At 37.0% G+C, this 16,783-nt stretch overlaps 1 protein-coding gene and 1 long non-coding RNA gene across 2 annotated transcripts in view; one reads left to right on the top strand and one right to left on the bottom strand.

Annotated features, from left to right (window-relative positions):
* Positions 1-3,832: 3,832 nt before the first annotated feature.
* Positions 3,833-6,078, bottom strand: LOC135156580 (uncharacterized). Its single transcript, XR_010295642.1, has 2 exons — positions 5,822-6,078; positions 3,833-4,992 (listed from the first exon to the last, which is right to left on the bottom strand). It is a non-coding gene; the product is annotated as an uncharacterized LOC135156580 (long non-coding RNA).
* The window catches only part of LOC129276418 (5'-3' exoribonuclease 1-like), a 55,081-nt gene continuing 44,034 nt past the window's right edge, over positions 5,737-16,783 (top strand). The window contains exons 1-7 of the mRNA XM_064109105.1: positions 5,737-5,863; positions 7,986-8,117; positions 9,312-9,412; positions 10,663-10,870; positions 12,655-12,765; positions 13,689-13,856; positions 14,783-14,948. Coding sequence (XP_063965175.1) covers positions 5,813-5,863; positions 7,986-8,117; positions 9,312-9,412; positions 10,663-10,870; positions 12,655-12,765; positions 13,689-13,856; positions 14,783-14,948 — 937 coding nt within the window. The 5' untranslated portion in view covers positions 5,737-5,812. The remainder of the gene's footprint in view (positions 5,864-7,985; positions 8,118-9,311; positions 9,413-10,662; positions 10,871-12,654; positions 12,766-13,688; positions 13,857-14,782; positions 14,949-16,783) is intronic.

Below are 16,783 nucleotides of genomic sequence, written 5' to 3'. Positions count from 1 at the left end.
CGATTTTACGACCAAATTATGCTGCTATTAGCCGCATAATTGTGTTTATGAAAGGGGTATAACAGAACATGGCATCATGTCCTTGAGGCTTGTGAAAAGTACAAGAATTCCTTTTTTTAAAGTCCTTTTTGGAGCTAATTTTGAGCAAATTGCTGATCTGGTAATCTGAAAATGCATACAATTCATATAAAGCTTGCACTGCAGTGTTTAGAAGTTTAATTGGTATTTGATTTCAATTTTGGATTCGGTCAGGGCCTAAATACGTGAGGACTGTTGATGTGAAGGGGTGTCTCCACTTTAATATGGACAAAAGATGAATTTGAAGAGAGCCTGGACAAGTGTTGTGGTCGTACTTGATCCACCAAACAAGCATAATGATCAGCAACCTGTGAATCTTATGGATTTACTTAATGGACATAAAAAAATATGTGCTCTTCGAAAATGAATGCCTAAAAAAAATGTATGAACATGTATCATCATTATATATCATAAAAAGTATCAACATGATCATTGATCCACTGGATGTTGATTTGGTACCAACTATTCTCTAAATTGAAAAGAAGACAATGTGCATTAGGATATTTGATTTTGAAAAGAACTGTGTTTAAAAGCAATCATATGCCTTATTTTGTGTGTCTAGCATAGAAACCATGTTGCTACAACTTAAATCAAGTTGTAGCAACTTGATTGTGAAACTAATATTGTTTAATCATATATAAAAATGTACAAATCATCAATACAATAGCATTTGTTCCCCCAAACAAGTAATAAGAACTTCTTACAAGGTACTTCCAATGTATTTTAATTGTGTCCGTCCGTGATGTCCGTCCGAGATGTCCGTCTGAGATGGAAAATATTTGCAATTCTCTCAGAAGTTTGATATTGGTTAAGAATTCAATATGCTGAACATAGAAGCTAACATACCTGAGTATAAGTTGCATTAACAATTATTGGTCAAAGTTAAGCTATTTAGATAGAAATAATAAAAATGTTCAAAAATTCTGAAAACCACATTTCTATCATGTCCGTCCGTGATATGGCACATTTAGTGGCTACCTATGTTTGTAGGTAACCATGGCAACAAACTTTTTTAATCATTCAGCATACTTTGTCCTACCCTTCACTATAAAACACAAAGGAACCATGTTCATCTTATTCCTAATTTGTTACAAGCCTTCAAAGTTTTCAAAATCTATCAAATGTCCGTCCGTGATGAACCGATCATGCTCAGCTTGTATTTCGTCTGTTCATCCCTATAGATCTACACAAGTTGATATTTTTATTTGAATATCGTTGGGAATTTCGATGAATTATTTTTCAATTTCAATTGTCATTTTATATTTGAATAACGCTTCAAATATATAGTTATCTTTACAACGGCATCGGCCTAATTTGTAAGAGTACCTATTTATGAAATGAAAGTTTAAATGTGAACGAGAACACTCGGCCCTAAAGCCGATGGCACGTGATCGAATTAGTATTGCTTGAAAATGATGTTTCCCGAATTCCCGTCATAGGGTGAAATTCTCTTCTGTAACTTTAAAACTGAACTTCTATTGAAATTTACTGAATCACTCACCTCTCCACACCCATGGTATAAGAAAACATTTCCCAAATCGCCAAAATTAAGATGTGAAGATTTATCAACCATCATCGTGATCAGCAGTGACAACATTCGCCTCGAACACCCCCCCCCCCCCAACACACACACATGATCTCAACATCAGTCAGACCGCAGGTCCCTATGCTAATGAGCAAAAAGGCCAGATTCATCCAAATCATCTCGTGACTGAATCCTCCTCCTTGCAAAATCTCGTGATTCGTGAGATTTTCTTTCTCTAAGAATTTACCTGTTTTAACCTCAAGTTAAATGAAATATTATTGCACCATCAGATAGAGTAAAAGTTACTCTTTCATATTGGTCATTTATTTTGTATACAATATTTTGTTAAATAAGTACATTTCTGGCCCGAAAATGTGCCTCAAAACTGAATTTTCTTCCCCTGTTTTCTTTTGCAAATTGTGCAAAACTTTTTATTTTGAGCCTCAGTGATATCTCTATCACCATAAAGCTGAATTTCTGTACTTTCTCACAATGCCACTCTTGATATGCGGCACCTTTTAATCGGGTCAAGATCACACTTTTCCCACCAAGGTACAAGACGAGATTTCTGAAATTTTGTACTTGCATGAAATCCAGAGTTCTGATTGGCTGGATAAGGTTCACAGAACTACAGGCGCGGGGTATTTGAGGAGATTACCACATGGGAAGTGTGACCTTCCCACTAACCCAGGCACTGGGACCGTTGGAATTTGCCATTGTGTGGTCTCTTTGACCAATCAGAGTGCAGTATTCTTGTTTTCAAACTGCTTTATGTACTTGGCAAATGAAAAGTGTGATCTTGACCCGATTAAACCAATTCTTATTTTGAAACCTATATCATTTCAAAGCATACATATTCAGCTTTATCATGATATAAAAATCATTTGGGCTCAAACAAAAATAAAGTGTGAAAATAGCAGCTTTTGTCAGGTGAAAATATTTATTTTGTAGCATATTTTAGATCAAAATTTTAACCTATATTACAAAATCTTTGAATAAATCCAAACACATGACCTGAAAGAATTATTCTTCTTCTTTACAATGGTACCAAATTCATGAAATTCGATGCACAATTAGAGCAGCAATGACCGAATGAAAAGAGGTGTTTTGGTCCGCATCAAGCTCATTAAATATGCAAAACATCTCAAGTCATGAATATCACTTGGATGAAAGAAGCCACTTTCTTGGGACCTGCAGTCTGACTGACATCCCCTCTTCATTTCTGGACCCCTTCCTCTTTCGCTCGATCGCTCTTTGCGACCCTAGCTCCTACCCCCCCCCCCCTTCTCTCTCTCGTACACTACACGCTGATGTAGAGTAGCAACAGTAGCTCCATAAGTGTGGTATGCAAAAAGAATTAGGCCTGTCAAACTACTTACAAGACATTTATAATCGTATATTTTAAAAATTATGTATGCATTATTAAAACATTCGTGATCATGGGTGAACAAAGAACAATAAAAATCACCGGTGGATCGGGGGGGGCACAGCCGGCCCGTGCGCACCCCCCCCCCCCACCATTCAGAGGCACAAGTAAAATTTGTAATGTAAAAATAGTGGTAAACAGAAGCGTGCGCCCCCCCCCCCCCCCCTCCGATAGTGAAGACCAAAATCCCCTTAATTATTTTTGGTTGAAACCCTTTTCTATTTTTTTTGTTTTGCTTGTCAATTTTTTCCTCGGGGAAAACGTGCCCTCCCCCCTTTTAAAAATCCTGGATCCGCTCCTGATACGAATGTAAATACTTTTAATTCATATTAAAAAGAAAATAATTGGATACGAATCATAAACTTTAACAGGAAGCTATTAATTATGAAAGTTATATTTTATCCGAAATTGAAAAACATTTAATGTATTACAGAGAAGTTTGGGACCCCGTCTAATGAATGCAGATGTCCATTAATTATTTGAAGGCCTGCAAACAATTCATCTTGGGATTTCACGGACCGAGGGGCTATGGTCCTTACACCTCGGTCACATTTGCTCTACGGCGGCCGTACGGCGAGTCGAAACAGTCGTTTTAATATTGTTTTTGTACCAGCTACATTATACATGTAAGATTTAATTTGTACATGTAAGATTATGTACAATATAAAAATGAATAAAAATACTGTTTTCGACTAGCCGTGCGGCAAATGTGACCGAGGTACGAGTCTGTCATCGACATGAAAAACAATGGTTGACAGAACCAAACACGCATTCAGAAAATTAAATCACAATTTCAAAAGATGTAGAAAGTATGGGGTAAATTTATTGATCAATTTGAGAATAAATCTGGCTTTAAGTAATTTCGTTGGACTTAATATCAATCCTTTCCAGTTTTCTATTAAAATATGTTCTATAAAATTTGACGTCCTTAGTAGTCACATTTGCTCTACGGCGGTCGTACAGCGAGTCGAAAACAGCCGTTTTATTCATTTCTTTCAAACTATGTATACAACACTGGTACAAAATAATGTTAAACTGCCGTTTTCGACTTGCCGTACGGCCGCCGTATAGGGGAAATGTGACTGGTGTAATAAACTGACATTAAAATAGTAAAGTTGATGCAGTTGCAAATTGTTAAAATCTTTATTAAAAGAAATCATGATATAGGGTTTGCTTACACTTTACAGTTTGGCTTTGATTTATCTTGATGATTTTCATTATTCTTTTCATGATAATTTTTAGTTAAAACAGCGTTTTACTATATTCCGTGAAAGTGAATGTCCTTCCAGAATTCCATGTTTTTAATAATTCATACTGAACTGGAAACTCTTATTAAAGGCAAATTTAATGCATAAGAATTTATTGAGCATATGATAATAATTCAAACAATGCTGTTTACTACATGAATCCCATAGTAGTTTAAACAGTTTAATAAAGTGTTTAAAATCTGAAACAATCATGCTTTATTTATTGATAATTAAATATTAGAGTTTATAAAACTTTGTTGTTTATAAAGTTGTTAAACACTTAAAATGTTTAAACAACTACTATGCAATTCACATATTAAACAACGTTGTTTGAATTATATTTTGACAATGAAACAACATGATACATAAATTAATTACAAATAAATCACAAGAATATTATGACCATACATATAAATAGCATTTTACAGTGCATCATTGTTAACAGAAACTGTTTTTCGACCCTTCTCAGCATCATATTCATAACTTTTTTAAATTATTCACTTATTCAATTTTAAGTAAAAATAAAGTTGAAAGATTATCTCATAAGACAATAAAATTGTTTTTATATCGTCTTGATTTAGTGATCCCCAATCCTTCACCTTCTTGAGCAGTTGTAAAATGCGATATGAACTTGTAGCTCTCGACCTTTGCTCCGTTTGGGTCTTGTGAACAACAGTCTTTCAAGCAGTGTCAGTCAGTCATCTTCGGATTATATGCTGTAAATTATACAATGAAAATAGACCATAGTTTTAACTTTTGAGTTTGATTTATTGCTAATGTCATAATTGGTCATTCAAAGATTTAAAAAGAAAATAGATAAGAAAAAGAACAGGGCAGGAAAATATTTATGATTTTTGCAAAACAAATGCTGAAGGAAACAAAATCAAAATCAATCTCCATCCATATCAATTTGGTACACTTCTGCACTTCAGTGATTATAATTTGCATTATTTTTCAATTCAATTTCCTGTATTTTAGGGTCTAATTATTGATATCATCATGTCTCAAAAATTCCATTGACGATTGACTGTCCCTGGCCTTACCGAAAAAAATAAAAACAGTGTCCAGTTTTAGAAGTTAAATCAGTATCGCGAAAGTTCCAACAAATAAAATGCCCAAACTTATATTCCTAAAATACTACGAGTATGATATTCGCCATTCCATTAATACAAGCAGAGCTTCAATTTCAGAGCCATACACAACAACAGGTGCAGCTGCCATTCATTACATACACGACCCAAGGCCGCATGGCCGAGCTCACACACATTCCACAGCCATTCACGAACCATGCACGAACAACCGAGCGAAGCCCGATCACAACACAACGTACGCCATGCTTTATATACACCATTGCGGACTAAGCACAAACACCACCGCAAAACAGTTCACAAAATAAACCTCGGTGTAGACGGTTTTCCGTATGTCGCTCTGTACCAATACATGTCGCTCACATACACTTTGCACACATTGACACACAGTAAACAACGAACACAGTCGTGCGATTTTCACTTCTCGACGGTAAATATCTTCAAAAATATGACTTACCAAATGACGAGAAGTCCGCAAAATATCATCAGATTTTCCGAGGTAATGTAGCTACACCGTATGAAGAAAATGAGATTTTCAACTCGAAATCTTGAAGGAAATACGTCGTGTTTAGTATGAGGTTGATCGGTGGTTCGCAGAGAAAATTCTCGCACTACATAGGTTTTGTATTATGGGAAAATATGCAAATGAGAGCCAAAACACCCAATGAGATCACAGCTCAAGATTTGTGAATGAAACATGACGTCACGCACTACGCTGGCGATCGAACGAGCGTACTGCGCATGCGCGGGTTTCCTGTACAATTCTTCTTTGTGCTTAATCAGAATAAAAAAGGAAAATTTTTGTGAATCATGACATGCATGTCATTACAATTGACATGACACGAGTCATGAATGATCATCATTTTGACAAAATTATTTTTGATTTCCAATTCAAGACTAACATTTAGAATTTAGGAATAAGAACTGCACATGCATGACTCATGATCGAGCTATGACAATGACATGTCTTAATCACTAACTTTTTATCAGAAATTGTCTTGTAATTTGTATGTGTTTATTAAATTGGTTCAGAACAAAGTCCTCATGTCCGCGTGGTGAACGATGAGGATCACCATGCTCGAATAATCGGGGGGGGGGGGGGGTATTTATTTTTCATTTTTGCTTTATTGATGCAGTGCTTCAGAATACTTTGAACCTTGAATAGTAATCCCTTTTAGCAGCTTCAAAATCAAAGCTAATAGACAGAAATAATTGTCATTTGGGGGGGGGGGATTTATTAACAATTTCTGACATACGACTCGATCATGCCTTGTATTAATAGAGTCATAGTTTAGCCTCAATAGCAGAAAATTATTTACAAAATTGCTTACTCAGTTTGTTCAGTGGTGTTTATGAGATTCGACTGTTGAGAATATGAGCTGTAGATGGCGCTAATCAAATTCACAATCTTGATTCAGCCCATCGACAATTTTTAAACTTTGTCCAAATTCATCATCTTTTGTTATTTGATAAAATAAGGAAGCAAATAAAATTGATACCTTAAAAAAAGTCATCAATGATAGAACTTCTTGGGAACTTTTTTTTTTCAGAAACCAATGAAAGAGAAATATATCAAAAATCCTACTGGCCTTGAACGCAACCAGCATCTAGCAGTACTTGCTTAATGTACACACTTCTTTAATCAAAGACTCAACAATAAAAACATGGGACACTGAAATGATTTTGTGGAAAAGCTTTACATCAATTTGCACACGTAAGATAGATCAAACTTGTGTCTAGTCTTTCCCTAGTGTCTTTGATATCGTGCTCCCTCTTTTGGCGAAAATGGCTGTCCCCAAAATGCAGCAGTACCCGCTTCAACATAAAGAAAAAATGTTTATTTTTTCCTCAAAGACTAAGAGGTGGACAAAAGGGCTTCATATCATGATGTTAGTTTCATAGAATCCTTAGAATCCATCCAACAAGTGATTATTATAATTTACCTGTATCTCATGTTGAACTTGCGTATGTATATGTTGTGCCTGTGGCTGTGAGTTTCATATGCATGGCGCATGCAATGAACCCACGGCTGCAACATACGTGTACCATATATTATCTTTCAATAGCCATGAGATGCAATCTAGAATAATGACTACATACATGTAGTTGCAAAACAATAATCACTTTTTTTTTGGGGGGGGGAGAACCTGGTTACTTGGGATCGTGCCTGTAATCCAAGCTACCTTGGGAAAGATATAAAGTGATGCAGAGGTTTTGATAGGTTATAGCACTGGGGCCCGTCTAACAAAGAGTTGCGATTGATCCGATCAATCGCAACTAAGGAAAGCCAGCAAAGTCAACATATAAAATGCATGTTTGTTAAAAAAATTCTAGATATGAATGTGTATCCATAAATTTATTGATTTCTTGTGTTCTCCTTTGTTTGCAAAGGACATTTTGCAAATTTCGTGTAGAAAAAATTATGACACTGATGGATTTCCATAGAGTTACGATTGATTGGATCAATCATAACTCTTTGTAAGACGGGGCCCTGGTCTTGTCCTTTGGATGGCGATGTTAAAGGTCTGTCCCAGGCGTAAATAATCATATAAGCTTGATGTACGACCTGTAAAACCCAATTGCTTACACGCACATTACCTCTTCTTTTTATTTCATTCCAGATTCCTGAATTTGACAATCTGTACTTGGATATGAATGGCATTATTCACACATGTACCCATCCTAATGATGACGATGTACACTTCCGCATGACGGAAGAGGCCATGTTCAAGTCCATCTTTCATTACATAGAGGTTTGTGAAGTAGCTTATGAATGTTATTTCATATACATTAGAAAGTCAAAAGGGGCCTAAGCTTTCGATCCTAGCAGAATCTTCGTCGGAGGCAAAATGACAAACATATAAAGTGGAACAACCATAATATAGACTACAGACAAGCTATAGCAACACTAGAAACAAGGAGACAAAAGGGGCATTAGTGAGTAGAGAAGACCAATCAGTTTGGTGAAGGGGATGAAAGAAAAGGAGTAGGCAGACACAAAGGGAAGTAAGTGTAAGTAAGGCCAGTAAAAGACCTCAAGCAAAGTTACTTCATTTTTACTGGTGTTTTGATGCAATGCTAAAGATTTTCAAAATACGTATGGAGATGAAAAATGATATTATACCCACACTTTGTCCAAATTATGTTTCTTTTTCATGATCAGTATCTTTCGTTCAGTGCTAGACAAATATATTTTCATTCACTATAAAAGTCCTTGTAGTGGCAACACAATTGGAAACATCGTAAAATAGCCTTAAGAACGGACATACTGAGGGTTTTCGACTTGCACTCATCAGAGTAAACTTGCGTGAATGATGAGAACGCTAGAGCGAAAACAATTTATAATAGAACCGAAAGAGACAATGGACCGTAAAATAAAAGCCGTAAATTGAAGCAAAGCAACTAAAATAACGCAAGGGTTCTTACAAACTCTGTTTAGCGTCCATTGTCTCGCTCGGTTCTATTATTGTTTTCGCTCTAGCATTCTAGTCATTCATGTGATTTTACTCCGATAAGTGCATGTCAAAAACTTCAGTATGTTCATTTTTAAGGCTATTTTGCAGTACCAAACACAAAGGGGGGGGGGGAGCAAAGTGAGAGAGGCAGGCCCGGGGTAAATTTCTAACCTTAGTTATATTTCATTGTAAATTTTGTCATTGAGTGATTCAATCTTTGCCGAGAGACCTTGGTAGTGTTCACGATAAAACAACCAATGAACTCTTCACTGTCTTGACAGTTACCATGGTAACAGTCAGAAACCAGTGCTTCTCAGCCAATCAAAACAAAGGAAAATTTGTCCGATCTGCCAACATGTCAGATGAACATTGTTGATGAACGCTCCTTGTTCTTCTTATTGAAGGTTTTATTTTGGACTTGCTCTAAGCTTGGGTGACATGGAAGTGTGGGAGGGGCTGTAATGTAAACACTTTGAACACTTTATATTCCAGGTTCTGTTCCGCATCATCAAACCGCGCAAGGTGTTCTTCATGGCCGTGGATGGTGTCGCACCCAGAGCTAAGATGAACCAACAGAGAGGGAGAAGATTCAGGTCAGTAATGGCAATATCAATTGATGTGGCTGGTCTTGTATTATTGAAGAAAAGTTCAATGCACTTCAAGTTCATTTAATTGTCAACAGTGTGGAAATTCTTCTTTTGCTCACATTTTCTCTACACAGACTTAATAAATTCCATGCAAAGTATAGTATGTAATCATGCATACAAAATTGTGACAAAGTTCTTCTACAGAATAATGTTAGCAATAATTAGAAATGGTAACTGTTGTAGAGGATTGCCTGGAAATATAAAAGAAACTTCAAAATTTAAGTGGTCAGGTTTTTGTGTTTATGGAGAGAAACGGGAACAAAGATAATGTTAGATAATGTTTAATGCATTAGTGAAGGAAGTCGTTTATCTGAATCAGTAAAAACGTTACGGGATACGAGTTGGGGATTTTTCATTGATCATTATTGCTTTTATTTTCCTACTACTTGTAGCTCTTTTGTTTCAACAGCATTATTTAGAGTTTGTATTTAACCAGCGACCTTAATCTGTATGTTTGACACCAAAGAAAATGAAGGGAAGGGAATTTGTTGAGGTTGGAGGGAGATTGGGTATGAGAATGTGCATGAGGAAAAAAATTGATTCAAATCGGGTTGAACTCTATATGTTGGAAAGAACCGGTAAATTGCCAATTCGTCCACTGCAAACTCGTCCACTCACCACATGGTCTACCTTCATTTAGTCTAATGCCACTCCGTCCATCAACATTTCGTCTAACAACCATTTGGTCCAATCGTCACTTCTTCTAATCACCAGTTCGTCTATTACCATTTCGTCTAGTAACCAGTGGGTCTAATACACATTTTATTTCCAACCATTTTGCATAATTAACAATTAAGTTTGATTAGACCAATTGCTATATGGACTAAATGGCTATTGAACCAAGTGGTTATTAGACGGACTGGCATTAGACTACATGAAAGTAAACCATGCGGTGAGTCGACGAACTGATGGTAGACCAAATAATAGTAGACAATTGGACGAATTGGCATTAGACGAATTGGAAATAAACTAAAAGAACCTACAGTGTACATGAATTAACAGGTATATCTGGATAGAATGTTCAAGGGTCAGTAAAAGCTATTGGTCTTTATGAACAGGTTCTGGTTATACATGTTTTTATAGGAAATACATATAGTATTCAAAGGGACCCTATACTTGTGATCTTGAAGAGACAGGTGGTCACTATTCATTGTTCTAAATCATTGATTTGTTTGCTTATTATTGATATACTACAGGTCTGCTCACGAGGCTGAGGAGAGAGAGAAGGAGGCTGTGAGGAAGGGCGAGAAGCTTCCAGAAGAGAAGCGATTTGATTCCAATTGCATCACACCGGGCACTGATTTCATGGTCAGACTTCAACAACAACTAAAGTACTTCGTCAACATGAAGATCACCCAGGATTCAAAGTGGCAAGGGATACGCATCTTTCTCTCGGGGCATGAGGTATGAACGCTTGTATTACATACAGTTGAGGCCAGAAGTTTACATTCACCCAGGAAAGTCAAAGAAAAGTCGACACTTGCCAAACATCATAAAATTTACTGTATCTTATAAAATACTTGTGCTATCATGACGAATTTGATATCAAACAAATGAGTATGTCATGCCCCTTCGTCACCAGGAGCTGAAAAATATTTAGGTGTCATTTTTTTCCAAAAAAATCTTCATATTTTAGACAAATTAAAAATAAAAAGTTGTGCTAGTTACTTCTTAACATAACCATTTCAGATTACACCTTTTTGTTCAGTTGTGATATATGAAAATGTAATTTAAATCGTAGATTTGACATTTATATATTTCTATGAAACGATGTTTGAAAATATGATAACAAAAAATAGAATACATTTAGCACGAATATTACTTTTTTTCTTCAAAGAAAATTCCACCTGAAATATAACTTTAATCCCAACAGCATCCCAATCATGTGAAAGAGCTTAATACTCTCTTTCAATTGATAACAAATTCATCATGGTAGTATTCATATTTCTGAAGATATAGTACATTTTACGATGTTTGCCAAGCGAACAAATTTCACTAAATTCAATGGGTGTATGTAAACTGTTGGCCATAACTGTATATACATGTACAGTGGTGCTCAAAAGTTAGTGAACCCCACCAGACAATGAACATATTTAAAGTGTTCAAGTTCTACCATGTTTTGTATTAAATTTTAAAGTCAGGTGATTAAATGCTACGTTCACTGAAGTTTGTTTCTCTGGGCTCGCCGCACATTGTTTTCGCTGTTGTCTACATTCAACACTCGGTATTAAGGAGTGCATTTTGTGGTGGGGTTCACTAACTTTTATGCACAATTCTTGTACTGGGTGCAATCCTCATAAGAATTTGAACAGAATGCAACAAATTGAATTCAATAATTGTAAATTATTTGCTAAAAGATTCAGGTATAATATGAGAATGTTAATTGGTACTAAGGAAAATAAGCACGGTAGTCTGTTGTTGGTAGACAGGTTTTTTGCAAGTGCACTTAGCCACATAGGGTATGCTTATCTGTGTTTGCCATTTTGGCCTCTTTTTTTTACAGCATAGATGCCATTGTTTATTGATGTTTGGTTTGCCTAAAATATGTCAGAACTTGTTGCACCTCGATCTGTGGTAAGACAGTTACAATTAACCTTGATTTTTATAAATTTGGTTTACCTAAAATATGTCAGAACTTGTTACACCCTAATCTGTGGTAAGACAGTTACAATTAATCTTGATTACTTATAAATTTGTTGGTTACCTAAAATATGACAGATTTGATCAAACCTAGATCTGTGATAAGTGATAAGACAATAACAATTAACCTTGATTTTACAATCAGCAATAAGACAGTAACAATGAATCTTGATTTTAGAGACTTAGTTCATTGCTAAAGGCCTGGTTCCACTGGCCGACGGACATAAAACGTATTCATAACGGATACAGTGGACAAGCAAAATTTTGGAGTGCCTCCATCCATTTTTAACTGCTCCAGACAAAGGACAAAATATGGGCTAACAATGAAATCACAGTGGATGGATATAGAGCGTATGATACACGTATGCAAAGAGTACACAACAGAACCATTTTCCAACGGATGGCAAGATTCTTTTACGTTTTACATCCTCTCTGCATCCTTATTAAAGTGCAGTGGGACCAAGCCTTTACTTGACTTGTGATTTGAATTTAGCTTTTAAATACCTGAAGTTGTACCCTTTATATTTACTTCAATATTTTGTTTGTAGACCCCTGGGGAAGGCGAACACAAGATCATGGATTTCATCCGTACCGAAAAGGCCAGGAAAGGTTACAGCCCCAACACCAGGCATTGCTTGTATGGACTGGATGCAGATCTGGTGAGTTTACCAAGACACTATGCTTTTAAATGAGGTACGGTACTCCATCCGAGAATTAATATGAGATGAATAAAGAGTATAAAATGATAACTAGCAATAGACAGATGACTTTGATGAAAGAAATCCTGCATGTATAACACCCTTTTTTCATAGTGTCATAGTTTTCCAAGCCATGGCGATGATGGCGTGTTTTCCTTCAGCAAGAAATTTGCCCACATAGTGCTGCACTCAACCCAGGTGAGGTAAATAGGTACCAGCAGGAAGTAATTCCCCAAAAAGCTGTGCGTACCGGAATCGGTAGACTAGCTTAGCCGGGTTAATATAGGAGTGCCTTGAGCATCTAGCAAGGTGGATATGTGCGCTATACAAATCCTATATTATTATTATTGTTTTAACATCTGAGATCTAATATTGTTTTCCAAGGTTGGTTTCAGTTGTGTTTTTACATGAATATTCATGATATTACTTTGTAGCTTCAAATGTGTTTTTTATTGTATTTTTTATCATATTGTATTTTATTTATTTGTAATTTCACACCTGGCTGTGCTACTGGTAAATATTTCCATGTCTATACCAATGAATGAATGAATAAAAAAAAAAAAAAACATACATACATAACTGCATAAATAAATGAATATGTAATAAGTAAATACATAAATAAATGAATATGTAATAAGTAAATACATAAATGAACAAACAAATGAATAAAGGAATGAATGAATAAATAAATAAGTAATAAATGAATGAATGTATGAATGAATGAATGAATGAATGAATGAATGAATGAATGAATGAATGAATGAATGAATGAATGAATGAATGAATGAATGAATGAATGACAAAATAAAGAAATAAGTAAATCGATGGACAGATGGCTTGAATAATCAAATAAAGATTTATATAAATGAATGAATTTTTTTCAGATAATGCTCGGACTGATATCCCACGAACCACACTTCTCACTTCTCCGAGAGGAAGTACGATTCGGTAAACAAGCGAAGAGACCGACGACGGTGGAGGAAACGACTTTTCATCTTCTCCATCTCTCCCTTTTCCGAGAATATCTTGCTCTAGAGTTCAGTGCTATCAAGGTAAATGAATTGGAAAATTTGCTAATTTTTCTACGCCTGCTTTGTTTACGCTCTTGTTTCCTCGTCTATGTCACATCTCATCTGGGCCCCATCTTACAAAGAGTTACAATTGATTCAATCAATCGTAACTCTATGGACATCCATCAGTGTCATAATTTTTGTCTACAGAAAACTTGCACAATGTCCTTTGTAAACAAAGGAGAACACACCAAATTGTTAAGAAATCAATGAATTTATGGATACACATTTATATCTAGAATTTTTTTGAACAAACATGCATTTTATATGTTGACTTTGCTGGCCGTCTATAGTTGCAATTGATCGGATCAATCGCAACTCTTTGTAAGACGGGCCCCTCATCTGGTTCCTGTTGCACAAAAATTCATACATGTATCATTGTACCTTTGCCATGCAGTGGTAACTTCTTTGGTAGAAATGCTTTAACAACCGATCAAATTCAAAGATTCCATTTGAGTTACCATTGGATGCCAAAGTTGTCATTGTAGTAATATACATGTATTTATGCAATGTTACACAATTTTCATAGGCATGTAATTAATCAAAATACATTTTAGAAATGATAATAATAATAATGTGACTTATAAAGCGCCTAATCCACTCTGTAGAGTGCTCAAGACGCATAAAGAGCTAAGAGTTAAATAAAAAAAGTTTAGAAGATTTTTGAAAGTCTTGACAGAGGTACAGAAGTGTATGAGCGCAAAGACCTGCTTCGTCTGTAGTAATTTATAAATGAAAGACTGTATTGCGGTGCTGATCCAAGAATACTATGAAAAGCAAGCAACCAAATCTTAACGATAATCTGATTTTTGATAGGGAGCCAGTGCAGCGAAATCAAGACGGGAGTGATATGAGAGCGTTTTACTTTTACTTCTCTTTTTACTTTTCTTTTGAAATTTGATTAACAGGATAAAATGGACTGGTATGATGCGGAGTGCATTATTGATGACTGGGTTCTACTGGGATTTCTCGTCGGCAATGATTTTGTACCTCATCTGCCTGATTTGCATATATCCCATAGTGCATTGCCACTACTCTACAAGACGTACATAGAAGTTTTGCCGACGTTAGATGGTAAGCATTGTTTTTTCATCTGTTGCTTACCAGGACTGTGTGATCCCTTTACAAAACCTATTTTAATAATAGATTTTAAAAGATAATAATTATATTGGAAAAAAATTGATCAGTTGCAAACTTTTGTTGAACATGCACTTAGAAATGATAGCAATCTTAGTACTTTTGGGTATCAAGGTTAAGAGTTTTAGAGGTCATTATACACTACTCAAAAAAAGTTAAGGACCACTTTTTAAAACGTACATAAAGATTTTATACAAGGTGTTTTATTTCTGGAAATACCTCAGTACAACTGTCCTAAATGTCCTTAAACACGCTGTAATCAATTTCACGCATGGGTGGTTTCAGTTGTTGCACAATGTCTCTCGCATCACTGCACATCCTGAAAAGTGGGCCCCGAGGGGTATCAGCTACCGACATGAAGTGGTAAAAACGAATGTCTGAGTGTCTTTCAGGCAGTTCAGTAACGAGTGTGACCACCTCCTGCAGCAATAACGGCTTCACAGCGCTGTCTCATGGAGCTGATGAGGCGATTGATGTCTCTGACGTCCAGTGCATCCCATGCAGCCTCCAGAGCCACACCCAGCTGCTGCAGTCCAAGTGGATGGGCTTCGAGCTGCTCGAGACTCCTCCCCATCATGTCCCAGACGTGCTCTATCGGGTTTAAGTCCGGGGACCTCGCTGGCCACTCCATACGCTCAATCCCCTGGCCCTCAAGGAACTCGGTCACCACCCTAGCTCGGTGGGCACGGGCATTGTCATCCATGAAAATGATGTTTTGTCCCACATTTTCTGCAAATGGCACCACTATAGGTTCAAGGACCTCATCCCTGTACCTCACTCCTGTCATTGCTCCCCCTGGGACCACGTAGAGACGAGTACGGTTGGCGTAGGTGATGCCTCCCCACACCATGACGCTGCCTCCCCCATAACGGTCATGTTCTGCAATACAGGGGTCTGCAAATCTCTCTCCTGGTCGCCTCCAGACTCTCGAACGTCCATCATTGTGGTCAAGGGAAAATCTGCTCTCATCTGTGAACAGAACTCTACGCCATTGCTGTCTGGTCCATCTGACATGCTCCCGGGCCCAGTTGAGACGAATTCTTCTGTGAGCAGGGGTGAGTGGGACACACTGAGCTGGCCGTCTGGCATGCATATTGGCTCTGTGAAGTCGGTTACGGATTGTTTGAGTGGAAACAATCACTCCAGTTGCTGCAGCGAAGTCATTGTTGAGGCGGCGTGCACTGTGAAAGCGGTTGCGGAGGCTGAGATTCGTCAAGTAGCGATCATCTCTAGGGGTTGTCGAAACTGGTCGGCCACTGCGGGGTCTCTCGGAGTATAGCCCTGTCTCTCGGTGTCTTTGATTTGCTCTGCTAATGACACTGTGTGACACGCCCATCATTCTGGCTACTCTTCGCTGACTGAGGCCAGCTTCCAGCATCCCTAGGGCTCTGGCTACATCTGTTTCACTTAGGTGGTGTCTTGGCATTGCTATCCAGCTGTCCAGGATGCCATCAAACACAATGAAATCAATTTCACACATGCAGTTCTTTCATGTCTCTTGCATCATTGCAATGTGCCCGTACAAAAGTGGCTTCCAAAGCATTTTCTGTCTTTAGTCTCTACAATCAACAACTTGCTGACAATAGCAATGCCAAGATACAGCTGTCCAGAATGCCATCAAACACAATGACATCAATTTCACACATGCAGTTCTTTCATGATGTCTATGGCATCATTGCAGTGGGCCATAAGACAAGTGTCTTCCAAAGCATTTTCCGTCTTTAGTCTGTACAATCAACAACTTGCCTACAACAGCAATGCCAAGACACCAC

This window comes from Lytechinus pictus, chromosome 14 (genome assembly GCF_037042905.1).
Source record: "Lytechinus pictus isolate F3 Inbred chromosome 14, Lp3.0, whole genome shotgun sequence".
Taxonomy (NCBI): domain Eukaryota; kingdom Metazoa; phylum Echinodermata; class Echinoidea; order Temnopleuroida; family Toxopneustidae; genus Lytechinus; species Lytechinus pictus.
This window is presented reverse-complemented; position numbering and strand designations above follow the sequence as displayed.